This window comes from Camelus ferus, chromosome 2 (genome assembly GCF_009834535.1).
Source record: "Camelus ferus isolate YT-003-E chromosome 2, BCGSAC_Cfer_1.0, whole genome shotgun sequence".
NCBI classification, from domain to species: domain Eukaryota; kingdom Metazoa; phylum Chordata; class Mammalia; order Artiodactyla; family Camelidae; genus Camelus; species Camelus ferus.
Genome location: NC_045697.1, coordinates 87,110,367 through 87,129,000, shown reverse-complemented (window position 1 = coordinate 87,129,000; position 18,634 = coordinate 87,110,367). Strand labels below are relative to the sequence as shown.

The 18,634-nt window shown below is 33.6% G+C and overlaps 1 protein-coding gene across 6 annotated transcripts in view; it reads right to left on the bottom strand.

Moving 5' to 3' along the window:
* The window catches only part of SPATA5 (spermatogenesis associated 5), a 300,435-nt gene that overhangs the window by 208,389 nt on the left and 73,412 nt on the right, over positions 1–18,634 (bottom strand). For all 6 annotated transcript variants that reach the window (XM_032462972.1, XM_032462983.1, XM_032462968.1 and 3 more), the window contains exons 12-13: positions 11,243–11,296; positions 9,471–9,550 (exon numbers count right to left, since the gene is read on the bottom strand). In XM_032462972.1, the coding sequence (XP_032318863.1) occupies positions 9,471–9,550; positions 11,243–11,296 (134 nt within the window). The remainder of the gene's footprint in view (positions 1–9,470; positions 9,551–11,242; positions 11,297–18,634) is intronic.

Genomic DNA, 18,634 nt, shown 5'->3' with positions numbered 1-18,634 from the left:
TGAATACATGGCAGAGGCAGAATCTGAATACATAAATTGGGTTCAGAGTCTATACTCCTTATAATAATATAAAGTAGTCCATAAAACTATAAAGCATAAATAACTTTAAAGAATTCTGTAAACCAAATACATCAATGTGCCAAAGAAAATCTGAAATTATCTATGACAGCCATCTTTTAAATCAGTACGAGGAGATGGGGAGGGGAGCACAGCTTTCATTACAGTTGAAAGGAAACAACTGTTCTGAAGAAATATATGCTAGTCAAGAAGAAATTACCACCAAAACTCAGAAAATTAAAGCCAAAACCATTTGATGTCAAGAATCAATAATGCTTTGAATTTTCTAGCTTATTACTACATGATAAACTATGCTGTCAGATTAGGGTGATCAATAGTCAATTTGAACCTAATAGTAAATAAATTATTTTAGATTACCAACATATCTTATAACAGTAGACAGACATACATAGTGAGTTATCTTTGTGGATAGAATTGTGGAAACTGCATGTGCTCTGAATAACTGCAGTTTTGTATAGACTGTTAACATAGAGAATGACATAAAAGTATGTATTTTTCCATTCTGTCATGATTTCCCAGTAAAAATTCCAAGCTGATAGGCAATGCTCATTGCATTCATATAGTTTTAACTCAAACACAGTGTCAGAGAAACGTGATTCTTAAACACACAGTTCAATTTATACTCTGCCAAGAGCAATTTTTTGAAGGGATTCTTTTTCCACAATCGTGGACCTCCTCACATGGTTGTTATGAACATAATTTTTCTTATTACTTCTTTTGTTGAATTAATACATGTCAATTCAAGTTATTTTCTGAGAACAATCTAAAAACTGAAGGAGATAAAATTCTTCTAAACACATTATTTTCTTAAGTGCCATAGATCTAAAAATGGTAACACAGAAAACTAAAATTCTATAGTAATTATAACAAATGTTATACAATATAAAGTTTTAAAAATCATTCCAGTAAAACCTTCACTAATTAATGCTCAGTGGGAAGGTTGCTTTGAACTTGGAAAAGAGCTCTGATATTCAGTAAGCTTGGGTTCAAATACCAGCTTTATCACTATTTTGTGTGTGTAATCTTGTGGAAGTCACTTAAGCTCCCCGAGCTTCAGTTTTCTCAGTCAAACATGGGAAGACTCATATCTTTCTCAAAATTACATAAAATGGATAAAGGAGATGATCTAGCATAATACTTAGCACAAAGGAAATGTCAATAGATAGTAAGTTATTAGCATTACCATTATTACAATTATCACCATTATACCTGGCTTAATGAAGATATCTTTTACAAGGTATCTTAACAATTAAACTAAAAAAGGTATGTCTGGTACATAAATGTTTACTGAAATAAAGCACAAGTGAGACGTATGATAAAATTTCAGAAGCTAGGATATCACAGGTCAGCAGATACTTGCCAATTCATATTGCCAGTTCCCTACTTAGCTTTAAACATGGCAGAAAGTATCAAACTTACTTAAATTTTGCCACGAAAACCACCAATGATTCTAAGATTTAAAAACTACTCTTCTTAAACCCTTCATATCTATTAGGCATTCCCAAACAGTAAGCCTATTAAATAAACTACTAAAAGACATTTTGTTGACACAAGATGTATTAGTAGGAGATTGCTATACATCGGTAATGAGAGTTCTTTACATTTTAGTCTTAACCATACATTAGCTGTTCAAATGTAATAGTTTGGCTCCTCAGAGTCCTCAAGGAGAAATTTATTTTGAAGAGTGAAAATTTCCAGATAAGGAGATTTTTATACTTCTCAGATACTTTAATACTTTTAAAATGATTCAAAAACAAAACAAAACAAAATGGAAGGCCCTCTAAAACAGAAAAAAAAAACCAAAAAACAGAATATACTGTAAGACTGTGTGCTCAGATGCAGAAATCCCTGGCTCAAAAAACAGAATGAGAAGAAAATTTCCATTTCCTTGGTTTCTTGGATCTACACCAAAAGAAGTTCTCTTCATTTGTTTTTTTTCCTATCCTCTTTTTTTGGGTCTTCTAAACTAACTTAAGTTTTTTTTTTGTTGGGGGGGGGTGGCTACTGATTCAGGATCTTCATTTATATACTCTTAAGCGTGGTTATAGACTGACAGGATTTAGAACCTAGGGAATTATATGTATACTCGCTTTCATGAGAAAAGACTCAATTTGATTGCCCGAGAATAAAATATGCGTGACTGAATAGCCTTCTGGCCGAGGGTAACATGGTGACCTTTCTACCAAATTAATTAGTATACCAAGGACGTCCACAGTCTTTCAAATTGTTTTCTTGCTGACTTAATAAGTATGACCTTAATTACTGTTACTATCCTTTCTTATCCTCGGAATACTGTTGCTATCAACTACATTAAAAAGAACATCTATCATTTCTGTACCCTTAGCACAACAGACAAACTTTTGTGAGTCTGGACTCACTTTTAGAGTTAGTATATACAATAACTACTGAATTTTTTTAAAGCATCATTTAGCCCTTCATTAATTCTTTTTAGAGCTCTTTGACAGATAAATGTATTCCAAAGCTTACAAATAACTTTTTATAATGAAGATGACAATGCTTCTCTGAACATAAATGCAGGTGACAAAATTCCAAAAGATAGTCTCAGTGTTTAATTTTAGAAGAAAATTGGTTCACAAATGACACTAAAACAAGATGAAATCAGACTCTGTAAGAACCAGCTCAGTGAACCTCATCTCTATTTTCTGAGCATTCATTCCCTTACTCAAAAAATAAATGGGTGCTTCTTAACTAAGAACTGTGCTGAACATCTGAGATAAGAAGATGAAGATACTACTGTCCCCTTGAGGATTTCATAATTATTGGCACATATGAATGAGGCAGTTAACTAGATAATACATGTATAGGTCCTTCTAGTTTTAAAATTCTATGATTCTGTGTTGGTAATCTGGAGCACATAAATTATTTAATTCATTATGTTTAGGAAAAAATATTAATAGATTCAGAAACTTAATGACACTTATAGTTGGGTGTTTCTAAACAGAAAGAGGTGAAACTCATACTTGTCCAATTTGCTATTTGGTGTAGAGGAGCTGGTGGCTATAATTAATGTTGAGGACTAGGTGAAGGAAATTCTTTGGATTCTCATTACCCATGCTGCCTTTGCCCTTTATTTCCACAGATCATTGAGCACTAGCTGGAGAACAGCATAGTGAAAATGTTTTATGGACTGAGAAATATTCTTGGCTGACTTTCAAAGCTGCAGTAGGAAACAAAATTCATAAAACTGACATCCTAGGAAATCAAAACCAACTCCAAGAAAAAGTTTAAGGGCAAACATGTAGTCACTAACATAATGAAATGATCGTATAAAATTTTATTATCTGCTAGATATAAGCAACACAACGATGCAAAAAAATCGTCAGCTTTAGAAAATATTGAAATTAGACTTTCCCAGAAGATTTTTTTTCCCTTCAGAAGTCAAGCTCTTTTTCCAAATGATCCCTATTCAAAAGTCACAATGTTATGAACTGAAGGGACTTTATGATAGCTTGAAACAGGTCAGAAAACTATAGCCACAGACAAATCTGGCCAGCCAACTGTTTTTTATTTGATTACACATTCTCTACATCTGCTACAGCAAGAGATAAACAGCTGCAGTAGAGACTGGCCCCAGAGCTAAAAATATTTACTAATTGGGCTGTTACAGAAAAGAGTATACCGACCCCTATCTTAAAGAATCCCACCATCATGATAGTAATTGTTACACTGATTTTATTTTTCAATAGTGAAAATTTCACAAAAATATGTATTTCCCTTCAACTCTGCCAATAAAGTGTTATCTCCCATCATCTCTTCATATGATTTCTAAATTATAGATCAACATCTTTCATATCCAATTTAAATTTAAAGATTTTTTTCTGGTATAATTTTTAAATGTCATAAAGAGTTCTAAGCGGTAGGCATCCGAATTTGTATCTTAAAATCTACCTCTCACACCCCCATGGTCAAAATTTAGCCTTGGAAGAGACCTACAGAAGACAAGCCAAACATAATACTAATTGAACACAAGCATTACTTACAATGATTTTCTTGATACATGTAAAATATAAGCAAATTTTCATTTTAAAGTAAAAAAAAAAAATAGATACAATAAGAGACCTATGTGTCCTATACCAACAAGAAATAATTCTCAGTTCCTAGTAAAATGCTGCAACAGGTCACCTCTCTAAGGAAAGTCATACCTTTAATCCATGCTATAGGACTTAGCCACAATGCACAACAGTCAGAGAAATCTGCTTCATTTTATAAAACTATTATAATGAAAAATCTACTACATATTTTCCATTTCTCCTGTTGCTGTTTCCCTCAGCACTTCTGTTTAATATTAAAAGTTTGGCAATGTAAAAACTATGAAACAAGTATAAGTTAGGGAAAACTGCATACCAGGAAACAGGCATTGAATTTAACAATTCAAAACACAGATATACAAAATAATAGTGGTTAAAAGGTATTTAATAAGTTGTTAAGTTTCTCAAACATAAAAACTATTCTTTAAATATTTAGATACATGAATTTTTTCCCTGACATGAACACACTTTTTCTGTCCCCAATCCTGAGCCTAAGAGGCGGCAGTAGTCCAGTTCAAAGAGCTCTACAGAAGACATGAGTTCTAGTCTCGTCTAGGCCACAAAGGAGTTATGTACCTCTTCTCTTAAATTCTAGGGGATTCTATTCCTTCTGAAGAATAAAATATTGCACTAGATGACTTCTAAGAACTTTTCCATCTATAAAATTTTATCATTTTATGAAATTTTGAAAAACATCCTAAAAATCACATTAAAAAAATTTATAACCTTCCTTGCAGAGTGTCATTTAGAGAAATGATGCCTACAAAAATTTCTTCTACAGTACTCAGTGTCAGGAATTCATTGAATTTACCTGAAATCTGGCTATGCTGCAAAAGAGGCTACTCCATTTCCTGATCATTACTTTAAAACTCAGAGCTGTTTTCAGAATGTTGCTAAGCCTGGAATCTTCATTTTCAATGAAAACTGGCTTAGAACTTCTTTCTTTTTCCCCCAACCACTCCAAGTGGAAACCAATTCAGGACTATTAAGTGCAGAAACAGCTACATAAGAAAACAGTTTTTAATATCACAGATTCTCTAATACCTCACAGAATATATCAATCAGTCAGCTTTTAACTGAGCACTTAATCTTTTTCATTTTTCCATATATTTAATCATTTTTACATACTAGTCATAAAATATCCCAAATATTTTTTATATGATAGCATTAGTTTTAGAAAAACAGAATAGATCATCTTCTCTTTCTCCCCAAAAATAATGTCTTTCTTTTATTTCAAAAATACTAATTTTTCATATTTAAAATTTTTGAAATCAGGATGTCACTTGGAGTTGGTAATTTCTCAGCACCATTTCATAGTTTAGGGTTGCATTTTTCTTCATTAATGTAAAATAATGACATGTCTTACAACTAATGGCATCTTAGACTAATGAAATGCTATAGTGCCTGCCATCTGTAGAATGCTTTTTCTAATTTCCCAAATGCTTCAGTTTTCTCCACTAGAATGTGAAGTCTGTTGGGGCAGGATTCATTTCTATCTCTATTACTATATTTCTATTTTTTTGGAAATGATCATTATTTTAAGAATATGAATGCAGAAATTATGAGAAACACTAAAGTGTCTTAAGCAGTTACTAAATGCCAGGTACTATATGATGCACTTTACATGTATTCAATTCCAACAACCTGGAACTTATTATTAGTATTATCTCTATTTTATAAATGAAACAAAGGCTTGAAGAGGTTAAGGAAATTGCTCTTAGGTCCTTTGCTCTGTTTTATCCCCAACACAAACCCTGTTGCAGAAAAAGTAGTCAATAAATACTTACTGAATATGTAAATGAATGAATGCCTACAAAGGAGTCTTATGACAGCCTGGCTAGACAGGCAGAGTCATTACTAATATAAGTCACAGAGAAAATACACAGTAAATACAATCTTGAAAGGTTAATTAATTAAGTACTTGGACCTGAAATCCTGGAATCTGTAGTGTGGTAGTCGAGTGAAAAAGTGGCTCAGAGTATCTGCTCTAGAGTCGAAATACCTGAATTCAAATGCCAGCCTGGCTATTTGTGATACATGACGCTGAGTAAGTTATTTATAGATCTATACGCCTACGTTTCCACACCTGTAAAGTGGAGATGAGAACAGACCCTACACCTCCTGGGACTGTGATGATGATCAGAAGTTTAATACAAGCAAAAGGCCGTAACATAGTAAGTGAGATCCAAAGGGAGTCACTTTATTTGGAAGTTAACTAAATAAATAAGATGGACCCCTGCAGCTAGTGACCCTAACTAAATTGGAGAGAGATGTTCCTAGTTCCAAACCTCTTTAGTTCTGCTTGAGGTTTGGCATTACCAGGCAATTAACGTCAGCTGGTGAGAATAATTCAGGATCCTGTCACTAGCTGGACTCTCCTAGACAGAGGAAGTTGTTCTAGGAGTCTCTAGGTTAGTCTAGCGGCCATTTCCTCAGTCAGAGGAGACTGGCCAAAAGAATGCAGTACATGGGGACTTGTCCTACATTTCTCCGTTTCTGGGGACAGAACTGCTGCCTAAGACAAGACTGACTGATGACTTACTGCCCAGCCTGCTCTCTTCCTCCCCACTACAATCAGGAAAAAAGTAAAAATTTAAGCTTGCTGGGAGGCAGGGCAGAGTACTGGAGCCAACTGTACAATATTCTACTTCAAATCAATGCAGGTGCCTTTTTGTGAGTTTTTTCTTCACCTGTAAAGCACTCCAAATAGTTCCTAGTATACGATAAGCACTAAATAAATATTACCCAATATTATTATTAGCACAGTATAATTCAAATCTCTTCCCTATTTCAGTGCCTTACTCCATGCCATATTATCCACTTTCCAAAGAGCTATGGTACTTTAATAGCATTTTCATTTTCCCAAATGTTATAGAGCTCATTAAAGCACTTTGCAAAGGAAATCTTATATTTCCAACTCATAATATGAACTAAGACACAAAATCTTATTCAGAACATCCATAATTTAAATGAGCATACAGAAAAAAAAGAAGTAAATAGCAGGCTTACTTATTTTCCTGGTCCCAAAGAAACATAAATGGGACAGGGAAGAGGAGAAAATAGTGGTTGTAAACAGACGATTTTATAAGCATGAAAAATTTCTCTTTCCGAAAGCACAAACATTTCTAAAGCTAAGCAAATAGTATGTCTATGCTCTATTTACAATGCGCAGGTTGCAACCCTCAGTTTCATGGCTAACCTGAGTAAGTTCAAATAGTCAAAATAATTGATTTAACATGCACAGGATAGTCAGGACGAGCATGTGTCATAATTCACGGCTCAATTTGTTAAACATCTTAAGTTTGGAAATTAAAATCCTGATAAGAAGAAACAGTCTTCTTAGGCATTGTCATTTCTGGACTAGTTATATTGAGTTTGATCTGAATATTATAACAGAAAGCAGATAATAACTTTGAAAAAAATGAAAGCAATGAATATTCTACAGCCCAAAATTATTTCAAAAATTCCTAGTTGTTGGATTTTCTTATTTTTCCATGTTTTCCTATATTTTCTATTTCTTTATCAATGTATAAAATTGTTTTAAGTATCTTGGGAATTTTATACTTTAGCTCTCTACCAACAGCTGTTTTTTTAATTTCTAGAAATTGTGTTCAGTTCAAATAGCTGAAGAACAAAAATGTATGTATGGAGCTTTTATTTGTTTTAGCTTTCAGGTAATAGTAATCTAATTAGATACAACAATCACTTTCTAGGTAATGCTGGTCCATCACACAATTATGGGGGAAAAACCCCAACTGAAAATAAAATATCATTCTATGAGATTCTAATGGTTATTAAAACCAAACTACAGGACTTAGTGCAACTAAAGTGTAACTAAAACTCTCTATTTTGGACCATTAACATTATATTTGCTATTCAGTCTTATCTTTGTTTTCTGAAATATCAACTAACTCAGCCAAAAATTCTTCGTATGTAAAGGAAACTTCACAGAACTTATTTGTACTTTATCTGAATGAGTTACTGAGGAAGAGCTCACAATATGAAGACTATCAGAATAAATGATATATAGAGGCTGCAAGTTATCAGCATCTCTAATACATTTGCAAATTCCTACTGAGTCAAATTGTCTGCAAAAACAGGTTATGTCTACCAAGTGCCTTGTCTGGTTTCTTATAAATTATATTTCAAAAGCACTTTATGAGAACTCTGCTACATATTCCACCTCCCATCTGGCTCATATTTAACGTTTCCCATCCTGTTCCTTTTTAGGCTCCAAAACCAGATGTCTCTGGTGTCACATAAATGTGGCAGATCACCCTACTTCAGCAAACTTCTCTGGCTTCTTTCTCTTCTCTTGCGGTCAAGGTGAACTTGAGTTGTTTGTAACCTCTTGCTCCATCTCACTTCCAAAGTAATAAAAGGTTCTCAAGTACTTCAACTCATAAAACAACAAGACTGGTAGGTATTTACAGGATATTGAATGGGTAGGGTGGAGAGCAGGCCAGGCTACCTCCGAATGTTTCCTATTGACAGTTATATTCTCATCTGATTAGGCAGCTCTATCCAGTAAAGAAGAGAGCAGCAATGCCTCTTACCAAATTTAGTTCTGAGACTTAGACGGTGCCTTCTGCCATCACTGCAATAACATCAGCAAAACTTTTATATCCAATGTGTTCGTAAGTGTATAAGCAGGAAGTTACACAGAAAGCACACAAATTAACATTCTCCAACATGAAGTACTTGTAATACATATTCCTTAAAAAATCTCTAAACAATTGTAGGGGGGAAAAATCATACTTGTAAACAGTTCTGATATATATATATCTGATATATATATATCTACATATATATATATAGATATACACTATATATATTAGAAATGATATTATAAATAATCCCCTTTATTGACTGAGATTCAGAAACAAAGCTATTAATACTAATTTTTATTCTATTGGAACCAATGATATTTTAGAAAACATGATTTAATTCACAGAATATTAAAATCTGTATGATGACATTTTATTATAATTGGGTTCTAGTGTATCAAAAATTATGCTTGAGCTTTATTTACAGTTTTAACCATATATTAATAACAACCCAAATTTTGATAAGCAGTGCAGGGGGCTTTCTCTGGATAGTGAACTATAAAAATTAACTCAAATACCCCAAATGGATATCAGTCTTTAAAAAAATATTGTATATGAAAATACTATAAAGTAATGACATGAAAGAATGGGTATAAGAGGAAAAAAAACTACATGAATTGAAAAATGTTTTATTTTAGGACAAATGTATTAATAAATAAAATTTGTATAAGAAATGCTATTTCTTCTAAACTGTAATTGCTAGTATTTAATAGCAGTCCTATTATATATTTCTTACCTGCCCCTTTCAACTGCTAAGGCATCAAGCTCATCAAAGAAAATAATGGAAGGAGCCACTGCTCTCGCTTTTCGGAAGATCTGGTGGAAAGAGAGCCATGTTAGCTAAAGATCAGCAAATTCCAGGAAACCTTGTAGTTGGTTTTAGTTTGAAAACTGCATTTAAAACCAGATCTATTATGTACAAGTCTACCAGCACAATCACTTTGTATACAACCTATAACAGATGTATACACAATTCATAATGGATGTAAATGTATCTTCTTCCATGGTGCTTACTTGCAAACAGAGACAAGACACCAACACATATTCAAAGAGGTGTGTAGGAGACAATCTGATTAGGTAATTAGATAATCTCCATTAAAATCCCACTGATACCACTTAGTAGCTATGTGACTTTCAGTGGCTAACTTCTCTAAAATTCAATTTCTACATCTATAAAATGGAGATTATGATCAAAGCCTGTCTCAGAAGTTTATTTTAAGAACTGAATTAAAAAAGAATGCAAAGCACTTAGCATAATGCCTGGATCATAGTAACAGCTCAGTGAATGACAGTTATTATCTACCATTAACACATTGTTAAAAGAAAAATCATAAATGTGTAAAATCAGCCAAAATTTAGCATATAAAAACCCAAAAGCCACACACCTTGCTCATTTCTCTAAAGACTACATGGGAAAAATAGCCAAAACTTTTAAGAGCATAGGTCGGTTAAACCAGAAGTCATTCAGACTATCAGCATCAAAGAATAGCCAGACAACCATGGGGCAATCTGGAAATGGCCTAGAAAAAGTCAGCAAAGGAAGAAAGAAATCCAAACGGTACTACCTATAACCTAGGCCCCCATTTTCTGGTCACAAGTATCATGACCATAAAATTACACAACAGTTACCAAAACATTAGCATTAAAAAACATCACCTTTTTCATATTTCATCAATGATGGTGCTTTCATCACCAGTTAATGTTTTATATGATCATCATCATCTAAATGTCAAAGGCAAAAAAGGCCAAAAAGTAACTTAATTTTTTTCTCAGATGTAAAAAGAAAAATTCTAATCTCTAATACTCCTGATGGGTACCTGGATATTTTACAAATGAAGACCATCCATTCCATTGGTACTTATGTGTTCTTGTCCTTGCTTAGCTTCAGTGAGAACACAGGGTGTCTGTGTGAGGCAGGCCAATCTCTACTTAAGAAACCCAAGACTTGTGGTCAAACTGCTATAGTGACCCTACTCCAGTGCCTTGATTCTGCATGAATTTCCTGGTTTTGTAGCTTCTGCAATATAGAGTGGCCAATAGGCCAATCAGGCACTGGCTTTAAAACTTGAGAGAGGGGAGGGGGATTAATTTTCTAAATCACCAAAGGTAAAATAAATAAGGAGAGTATAGTAAAATTTTCATATACTAAGCTTATTTGATTTAAAGAACCACCTAGTGTTAAAGTACTTAAATCTCACTCTGAGATCATGTGTTCTTTGTTAAGTATAGACATAGCCTTTTTTTAAAAGAAGGAAAAGGAAATGTTGATAGCTGTTTAAAAAGATACTTGGTAAAACTGAAGGCTGCTAATAGTAAGATGTTGAAAAACAAAACCAAACTATTGTAGATGCCCAAAATTACATTTTAAAATAATATTTGCCTAAAAAAATATGCCACTAGAATTTGGATTTAGAAATTTCAAAACTTGTAACCCTAAACAAAATAAAAACCATACAGGACAGAAGTGAGGTTCTCCTATGCAGAGTTCACTTTAAGGCATAATCTTACCTCTCTAACTGCTCTTTCAGATTCACCAACATATTTATTCATTAATTCAGGCCCCTGCATGAAAAGGAAACAATTGTTCAGTGTATTTATAAATCCAATCATATATGTCTTCTGATAAAAGGGAAAATAAATACATAAAAGAAAGAGAGAGAAAATGAAAGAAAGAAAATAAATCTGCTTTTAATTAATTTAGTTACTTTAGCATGCTTATTTTCACTAGGTGTTATTTACGCCTCAAAATTTAGAGCCATTCTACAAAAACTACACATCAATACAATGGTTGTGACTAAACATAACAATTTAATATCTTGTTCATAATCTGCCTACCCATCCATCCATATATCAGGCAAGGTGCTGGGCATCGAAGACAGAATAGTATAATACTAGATGAATAGCTTTCTCTGGCAAGATGCAAGACCTCAGGACTATTCTTTTTATGACTCCATGATAATCCCTGAAAATGGAATGGGAATCATGTAATCCATGACGTTATCTTACAGTCCCTGAGTATTTCCAATATAAATGCTGCTCTCAAGCACTCGGCTCTCACTTGGCCATGTAGACACTGATTCCATGGATCTGCAGAGCCAAAGAAGCTCTTCTCAGCCACTATCCCAGCCAGTGAAGACAACTTGCATAGACAAAATCTTAGGACCACCAAAACTGCTAACCCTCAGTCACAGTATCACACTGTGACAATGACAATGACCCCTGTCACCCTCCAAAGTGTCTTCACTCAGCCTCTGTCTCAACGTCCCTTCAGATATCTGCCACTCAGGACTTCATCTAGTTGATGAGAAATCTCTTTTCCTTTCTTGTGTTCAGGTATTTTAGAAGGGGTACCAAGGATGAAAGGTGTGGACCTCTAGTAATAAAATTCTATCATTTCTTACTAGCTGGCTATCAACAAAAGAATCCCCATAAAAGTGGCTGGACTCCCAGTGATTTGCTGCTTACCACTGATTCAAAGATGTCCTTTTTTTTGGATATTTAACATTTCTGAATTTAAAGATTTTTCTTTCTTAAGTATCTAAAATCTCATATATTGTAAAAAGTAGTAGGCTTTCATTTTTACTGCACACCTATTTGCTTTCTCATGATACAGTCATCATATCACAGGAAGTTATGAGATTAAAAAATAATAATAATAACTCCTACCTGATAACCACAAATATTCCCTTCAGATACTGGTATAAAGCTCGTCCTACAAATGCCAGATGTCCTTCTCAGCTATGGGAGATTTCTCTTCTTGTTCTTTCCAGCATGGGGCTTCTAATGACACCCTTCCCTACACTCCAAACCCAATAGACATGTATGTACATGCTTCTTTTTCTGCATACATGTACATGCACGTGTGTACATACACAAACTTATTTTGAACAAGATTCATGTTGTATCCCATGCAAATGATGGGTTCAGACAATTTAGGGAATGTAACTAGACAATGGCTTGAGTATTTCCTAAACAACTTATGCAAATTAAATAAAAATGTGACTGACTGAAACACAAGAGCAATCCGTAGCAGAATGTCAACTAATGCCACAAACTGGTATAAGTGATAACTAGCTTCAGTTAAGACGCCACATTACAAAGATAATTAACACATGGGATGACAAGTACTAGCTCAGAGGCATGCATAGGTGCTACTAAAACACAAAAAAGGAGCTACTTAGGAGTCAAGGATGCTCCTAGAGAAAGTAACATTTCAGGTGAGTCCGTAGTTGATTTACTCTGCAGCCTCAAAAATATGAAATACATCAAGACCCTGAAAGAAATCAGAAAGGTCTCCGATGAGCTGAAATATATGTTACTATATGCACTTTAACTGTAGAAGAGCTCTTAGGACTTTACTCAGAGTTCACTGACTTTTCAGTTATACACAAGACTAATAAACTTGAGTTTGAATGAATCAAAGAATTTAGAAAAGGTGAACCTAAAAGCAGTAATACCCCAGTAGTATATGTAATACCCAGAGCTTGGCTTCTAAACTCTCCATCCAAAGGTAAGTAAATTGCTTTAAGAATTTTACATTATACATAAAGTGGTACAGTAATATTTGAAGATAGACTGTAAATCGTATGTACTATAAACCCTAGACCAAGTATCTTTTTAAAAGGATAATCAAGATGTTGAGCTATCAAGAAAACAGGAGAGATAAACTAGAATACTAAAACATACTCAACTAATCCAAAAGAAAGTAGGAAAAGTGGGGGGTGGGGATAAAAAGAACAGATGAAACAAACAAAACTTATAGCATAAAGGCAATCTACAGATTTAATGTGACCCCTATCAAATTAACCAGGACATTTTTTACAAAACTGGAACAAATGATCCTAAGATTTATATGCAATCACAAAAGACCCTGAATTGTCAAAGAAATATTGAAGAAAAAGAACAAAGCTGGAAGAATAACCTTCCCAGACTTCAGACAATATTACAGAGCTATAGTAATCAAAACAGCATGGTACTGGCATAAAAACAGACATACAGATCAATGGAATAGAATAGAGAGCCAAGAAATAAATCCACAGACCTATGGTCAATTAATCTTCGACAAAGGAGGCAAGAATATACAATGGAGAAAAGACAGTCTCTTCAACAAGTGGTGTTGGGAAAGCTGGATAGCAGCATATAAATCAATGAAGTTAGGACACTCCCTCACTCCATACATAAAAATAAACTCAAAATGGCTTAAAGATTTAAATATAAGACAAGACACAATAAATCTCCTAGAAGAAAACATAGGCAAAATATTCTGACATAAACCTTAGCAACATTCCCTTAGAGCAGTCTATCCAGGCAATGGAAATAAGAGCAAATATAAACAAGTGGGACCTAATAAACTCATAAGCTTTTGCACAGCAAATGAAACCATAAGAAAAACAAAACAACAACCAACAGAATGGGAGAAACTACTTGCAAATGATGTGACTGACAAAGACTTAATTTCCAGAATATATAAACAGCTCATACAACTTAATAGCAAAAAATCAAACAACCCAATCCAAAAATGGGCACAAGACTAAACAAGCATTTCTCTAATAAAGACATACAAATGGCCAATAGACATATGAAAAAATGCTCAATATCACTAATTATCAGAGAAATAAAAATCAAAACTACAATGAGCTATCACCTCACACCAGTCAGAAGGGCCATCATCCAAAAGTCCAAGAATGATAAATACTGGAGAGGGTGTGGAGAAAAGGGAACCCTCCTAAACTGTTGGTGGGAATGTAGTCTGGTGTAGCCATTATGGAAAACAGTAGGGAGATTTCTCAAAAAACTAAAAATTGACTTACCCTATGATCCAGCAATCCCACTTCTATATCCAGAGGGAACTCTAAGTCGAAAAGATATATGCACCCCAATGTTCCTGTAAACACTATTTACAATAGCCAATACATGGAAGCAACCTAAATGTCCACTGATAGATGACTGGATAAAGAAGTTGTGGTATATTTATACAATGGACTACTACTCTGCCATAAAAAGAATAAAATAATGCCATTTGCAGCAACATGGATGGACATAGAGATCATCATTCTAAGCAAAGTAAGCCAGAAAGAGAAAGACAAATACCATACGATATCACTCACATGTGGTATCTAAAAAAAAAAATTGTGGGGGAGACACTATGAACTCATCTACAAAACAGAAACAGACTTGCAGACTTAGTAAACTATCTAAGGGGAAAGAGGATGCGAGTGGAAAAAATTGGAAGTTTGAGATTTACAAATGTTAGCCTCTCTATATAAAAATAGATTTAAAAATTGTTTCTTTGGTATAGCACAGGGAACTATGTTCAATATCTTGTAATAACCTTTAATGGAAAAAAAAGAAAATGAATATATGTATGTATATGCACGACTGAGATACTGTGCTGTACATCAGAGAAAGACACGTTGTAATTGACTGTATTTCAATTAAAAAAAAAGAAAAAAAAAGAAATTGATGGCCAGGACAAAAAATTATGGCATAAAAGTTACAGACATGCCTGATGAAAGGCAAACAATCTTCTAATTTTTTTTATACTACTTCCACGATGAGTGAGTCAAAAGCACACAGATATGGTAGTACGGTAACAAGTAAGTAGATCAGAGCATGTGAGGAACAGGGTAGAACAGTCAAGGTAAGAGTGAAAAAAGGATAGGAAGAATATCTCAAAGTCTAGTCTGACAAAAATCCAGTTGCTCCAAAGATACTGACATTCATCATATTCAATTAAGATGAGTTATCTGATAGCATCAACACAGAAATACGTAAGTAAGGAGAGGGTCAGTTTTATCTTTCTGCCTGATTTTCTGATTAACCCGAGACAATGCATTAGTAAATTTTATATAACATTAATAAGATTAATTCTAATGCTCCCCACTCCCCCAAAATATTCTTCTTATTATGTTTTCCTCTTTTCTTTAAAAATAATCTTTCCAAATTATTTCTGAGTAATAATTACACATCTAATAAAAATTAATATTTGTGGCTAATAGGGGGTAAATGCATGAGAAGCATAATTATGGCATATTATAAAATATCATCTAACATTTAAAGATACTTCTACATCTGACTGAAATCTACCAACAACCAGGGAATACATAAACTATCTGTAAGCAAACAAAGTTAGTAAGAAAACTTGCTTGGGATAGTGCTTTGGAGGACTAACATTATTTACAATTAGTATATCAATTGTTCGTGCATTGGTACTTAAACTGTCTGTAAGCAATCATGCTTACACAATAGAATGGTTTTTAAGCTTAATTTCCCAAAGATACTACAGAGAAGTCTCATCACTCTAATCTCATCACTGGTGATTTGATTATCTTAATTTCTTAAATAATACAGCCTCAGATGGCATTAATGTGAATATAGACAAACAATGAAACACTAGTTATGCTGAGACACAATGTTCTCATTTTAAAGTATATTGAGGAAATAGTAACAACTTAATACCAAATCAATTTTACAAGTTTGTTTTTAGACACAGGTTAGACTGTATAACAGGAACACAAAATTGACACTCTTAGCTATCAGTGAGATATATAAACCTGAAGGCATTTTCCAAGTATTGTGGGACTGCAGAAGATAAAATGTGAAGGGCCAAACAGTAAATATTTTATGCACTGTAGGCCACAGACAGCCTGTATCACATATTATTCACTTTCTTTCAAACATCCTATTAAAAATATAAAGTTCATTCTTAACCAGAGGGCTAGGTTAAAATAAACTGCAGGCTGGCTTTGGCCCAAAAGCTATAGTCTGCTGACCCTTGATCTAGAATAATCTCACACAATTTGAAACAGTTCATTTTTATTGAATGAGATCAAAAGTCACCAAAAATATCAATGACATGATTACTAAGTGAAAAACCTGGACTGCAAAATATTTTTTAAAATTGATCAAAATATTAAGGGAAAAAATCAATGGCACTTAAAAAACCAATTTCAAAACATCTAGTCATGTTTAAGTTATTCATGCCCAATGACAAACTTCTACCTCTAGGTATATATATATCCTAGAGAAACTCTTGTACATACACACAAGGGGACGTACAAAAATATTACTGACGCATTCTTTACAACAACAAAAAAACTAAACTTGGAAAAATCTAAAAATTCATTAATATAAAATGGGTAAATAAATTATAGTGTTCTCATAAAATGGAGTACTATACATCAAGTGCAAATGAAGGGCTGGGGTAACAAAGACAGTTTGGAAGCAGGTAGACAAGAAAGAAAGCTATTATAGAGCCAAAACCCACTGCCTTATATACTTCTAGAGAGTTCTTAATGTTTTGACAAATGTTTAAAGGTCATGGAATAGTTACAATTTTCCCATTGATTATTAAGATCATTTTGTATGGTTTCACCTTGCATGAACATTTTTAGAGTCCTGCACTACAGTGCAAAACAAGGTCTGCCCCACTCATATTATATAAATTACACTTTTACTCCAAGGGGGCTATGAACAAAGACTTAAGAAAGTAAACAACAAAATAATCAGGGCTCATTAAATAAATCAAGCTTTCGACAATCAGGAGAATAAGTTTTTGTTGGAGTGGGGAGAGTGAGGAAGGGATAAGAAAATTTTATGCATAATTTTATTCAGTTTAGAGTGACTAATAGACAAGTGTGACCTGAAAATAATCAGAAAGGAAACTGTTAGTGTACCAGTTAATTTTATTGTAATTATTATCATGCAAACTCTGTATTACTGTTATTATTCTTATTGCAACTCTCCATAAAAGTCAAGGGCGTGACATGAAATAGTAATCTATTGAAGACAGTCATTTAAATAGGCAATATATTCAATGTATATACACTGCCTTCTCATTATCTGGCTTAACTGAAAGGAAGCAGTTAGAGAATCTGGAGAAATGATTACAGTTCTCCATAGAGCTGACTCTAAAAAAGAAGACAACCTGAATATTAATTTTGGAAAGTACAAGGTTATGATCATTTCATGATCTGAGAATACAATATCAATATCGTGCTACTGATAACAGAAAGGTTAATATGTTTTAAATAACCGATGTATAGGCAAACAGACAGTATTTTGCTGAAAATGTGAAAATGTGGCCTAAAGCCTCAACCAGTGAAGGGCCATTCTACTACCACGTAGAGGTGGGCTACAGAAAACCTGTGGATAAGAAACAATGCTTTCTCTCCAGAAACAAAATAAACAAACAAAAAAATCAAATCGATTTCAAAATCTAACCTAAGAATTTAGCATTGTGAAGAAAATCTGGGTTAGACTAATTCAAGTCAATATTACTTCTAAGTCATAGCAGTAATCAAAAGTTCTGTAAGGTCTCCAGGGAACAAGTGGTTTTGTACAGAACTACAGCTGAGGAATCCTACCTAGATGACTGGCCTAAAAATGCAACCCCAGTAGCTGAACCGACACAGTACATGAAGCCAAAATTCTATATGAAGTCAAGGCAATACCATCACCAAAGAAAGTTATTCTGAGTTTGAAGTTCAAATTGCTCCCGACCAAAAAAATCACTATATTCTGATACAACCAGCTGCAAAAGATTAAGTTCAGTTTAAAGATATATACTACATTTTATTCTAACACTAACAAAAAACTTAAGGGATCATAAGCTATGCTGCTATACTTTTTTGTTCTATTTGAGGTTAAATATACATCCAATTATGAAAAACAGAAGCAGAAATTAGCATCAGCTAAGGAAATCTTGCTAAATGCTTGACAGGTACTATCCCCTTTATTGCTTATAACAGTCCTCCGAGGTGAATACTATCATTACAGTAACTCTAGATGAAAAAAAATGAAGTTTAAAAAAAAGAAGTTAAGTAATTTGCAAAGACACAGATTAGTAAATGGTAGAACTGGGAGTCAAGTCTCTTAACCATTACACCTGACAATTAGAGG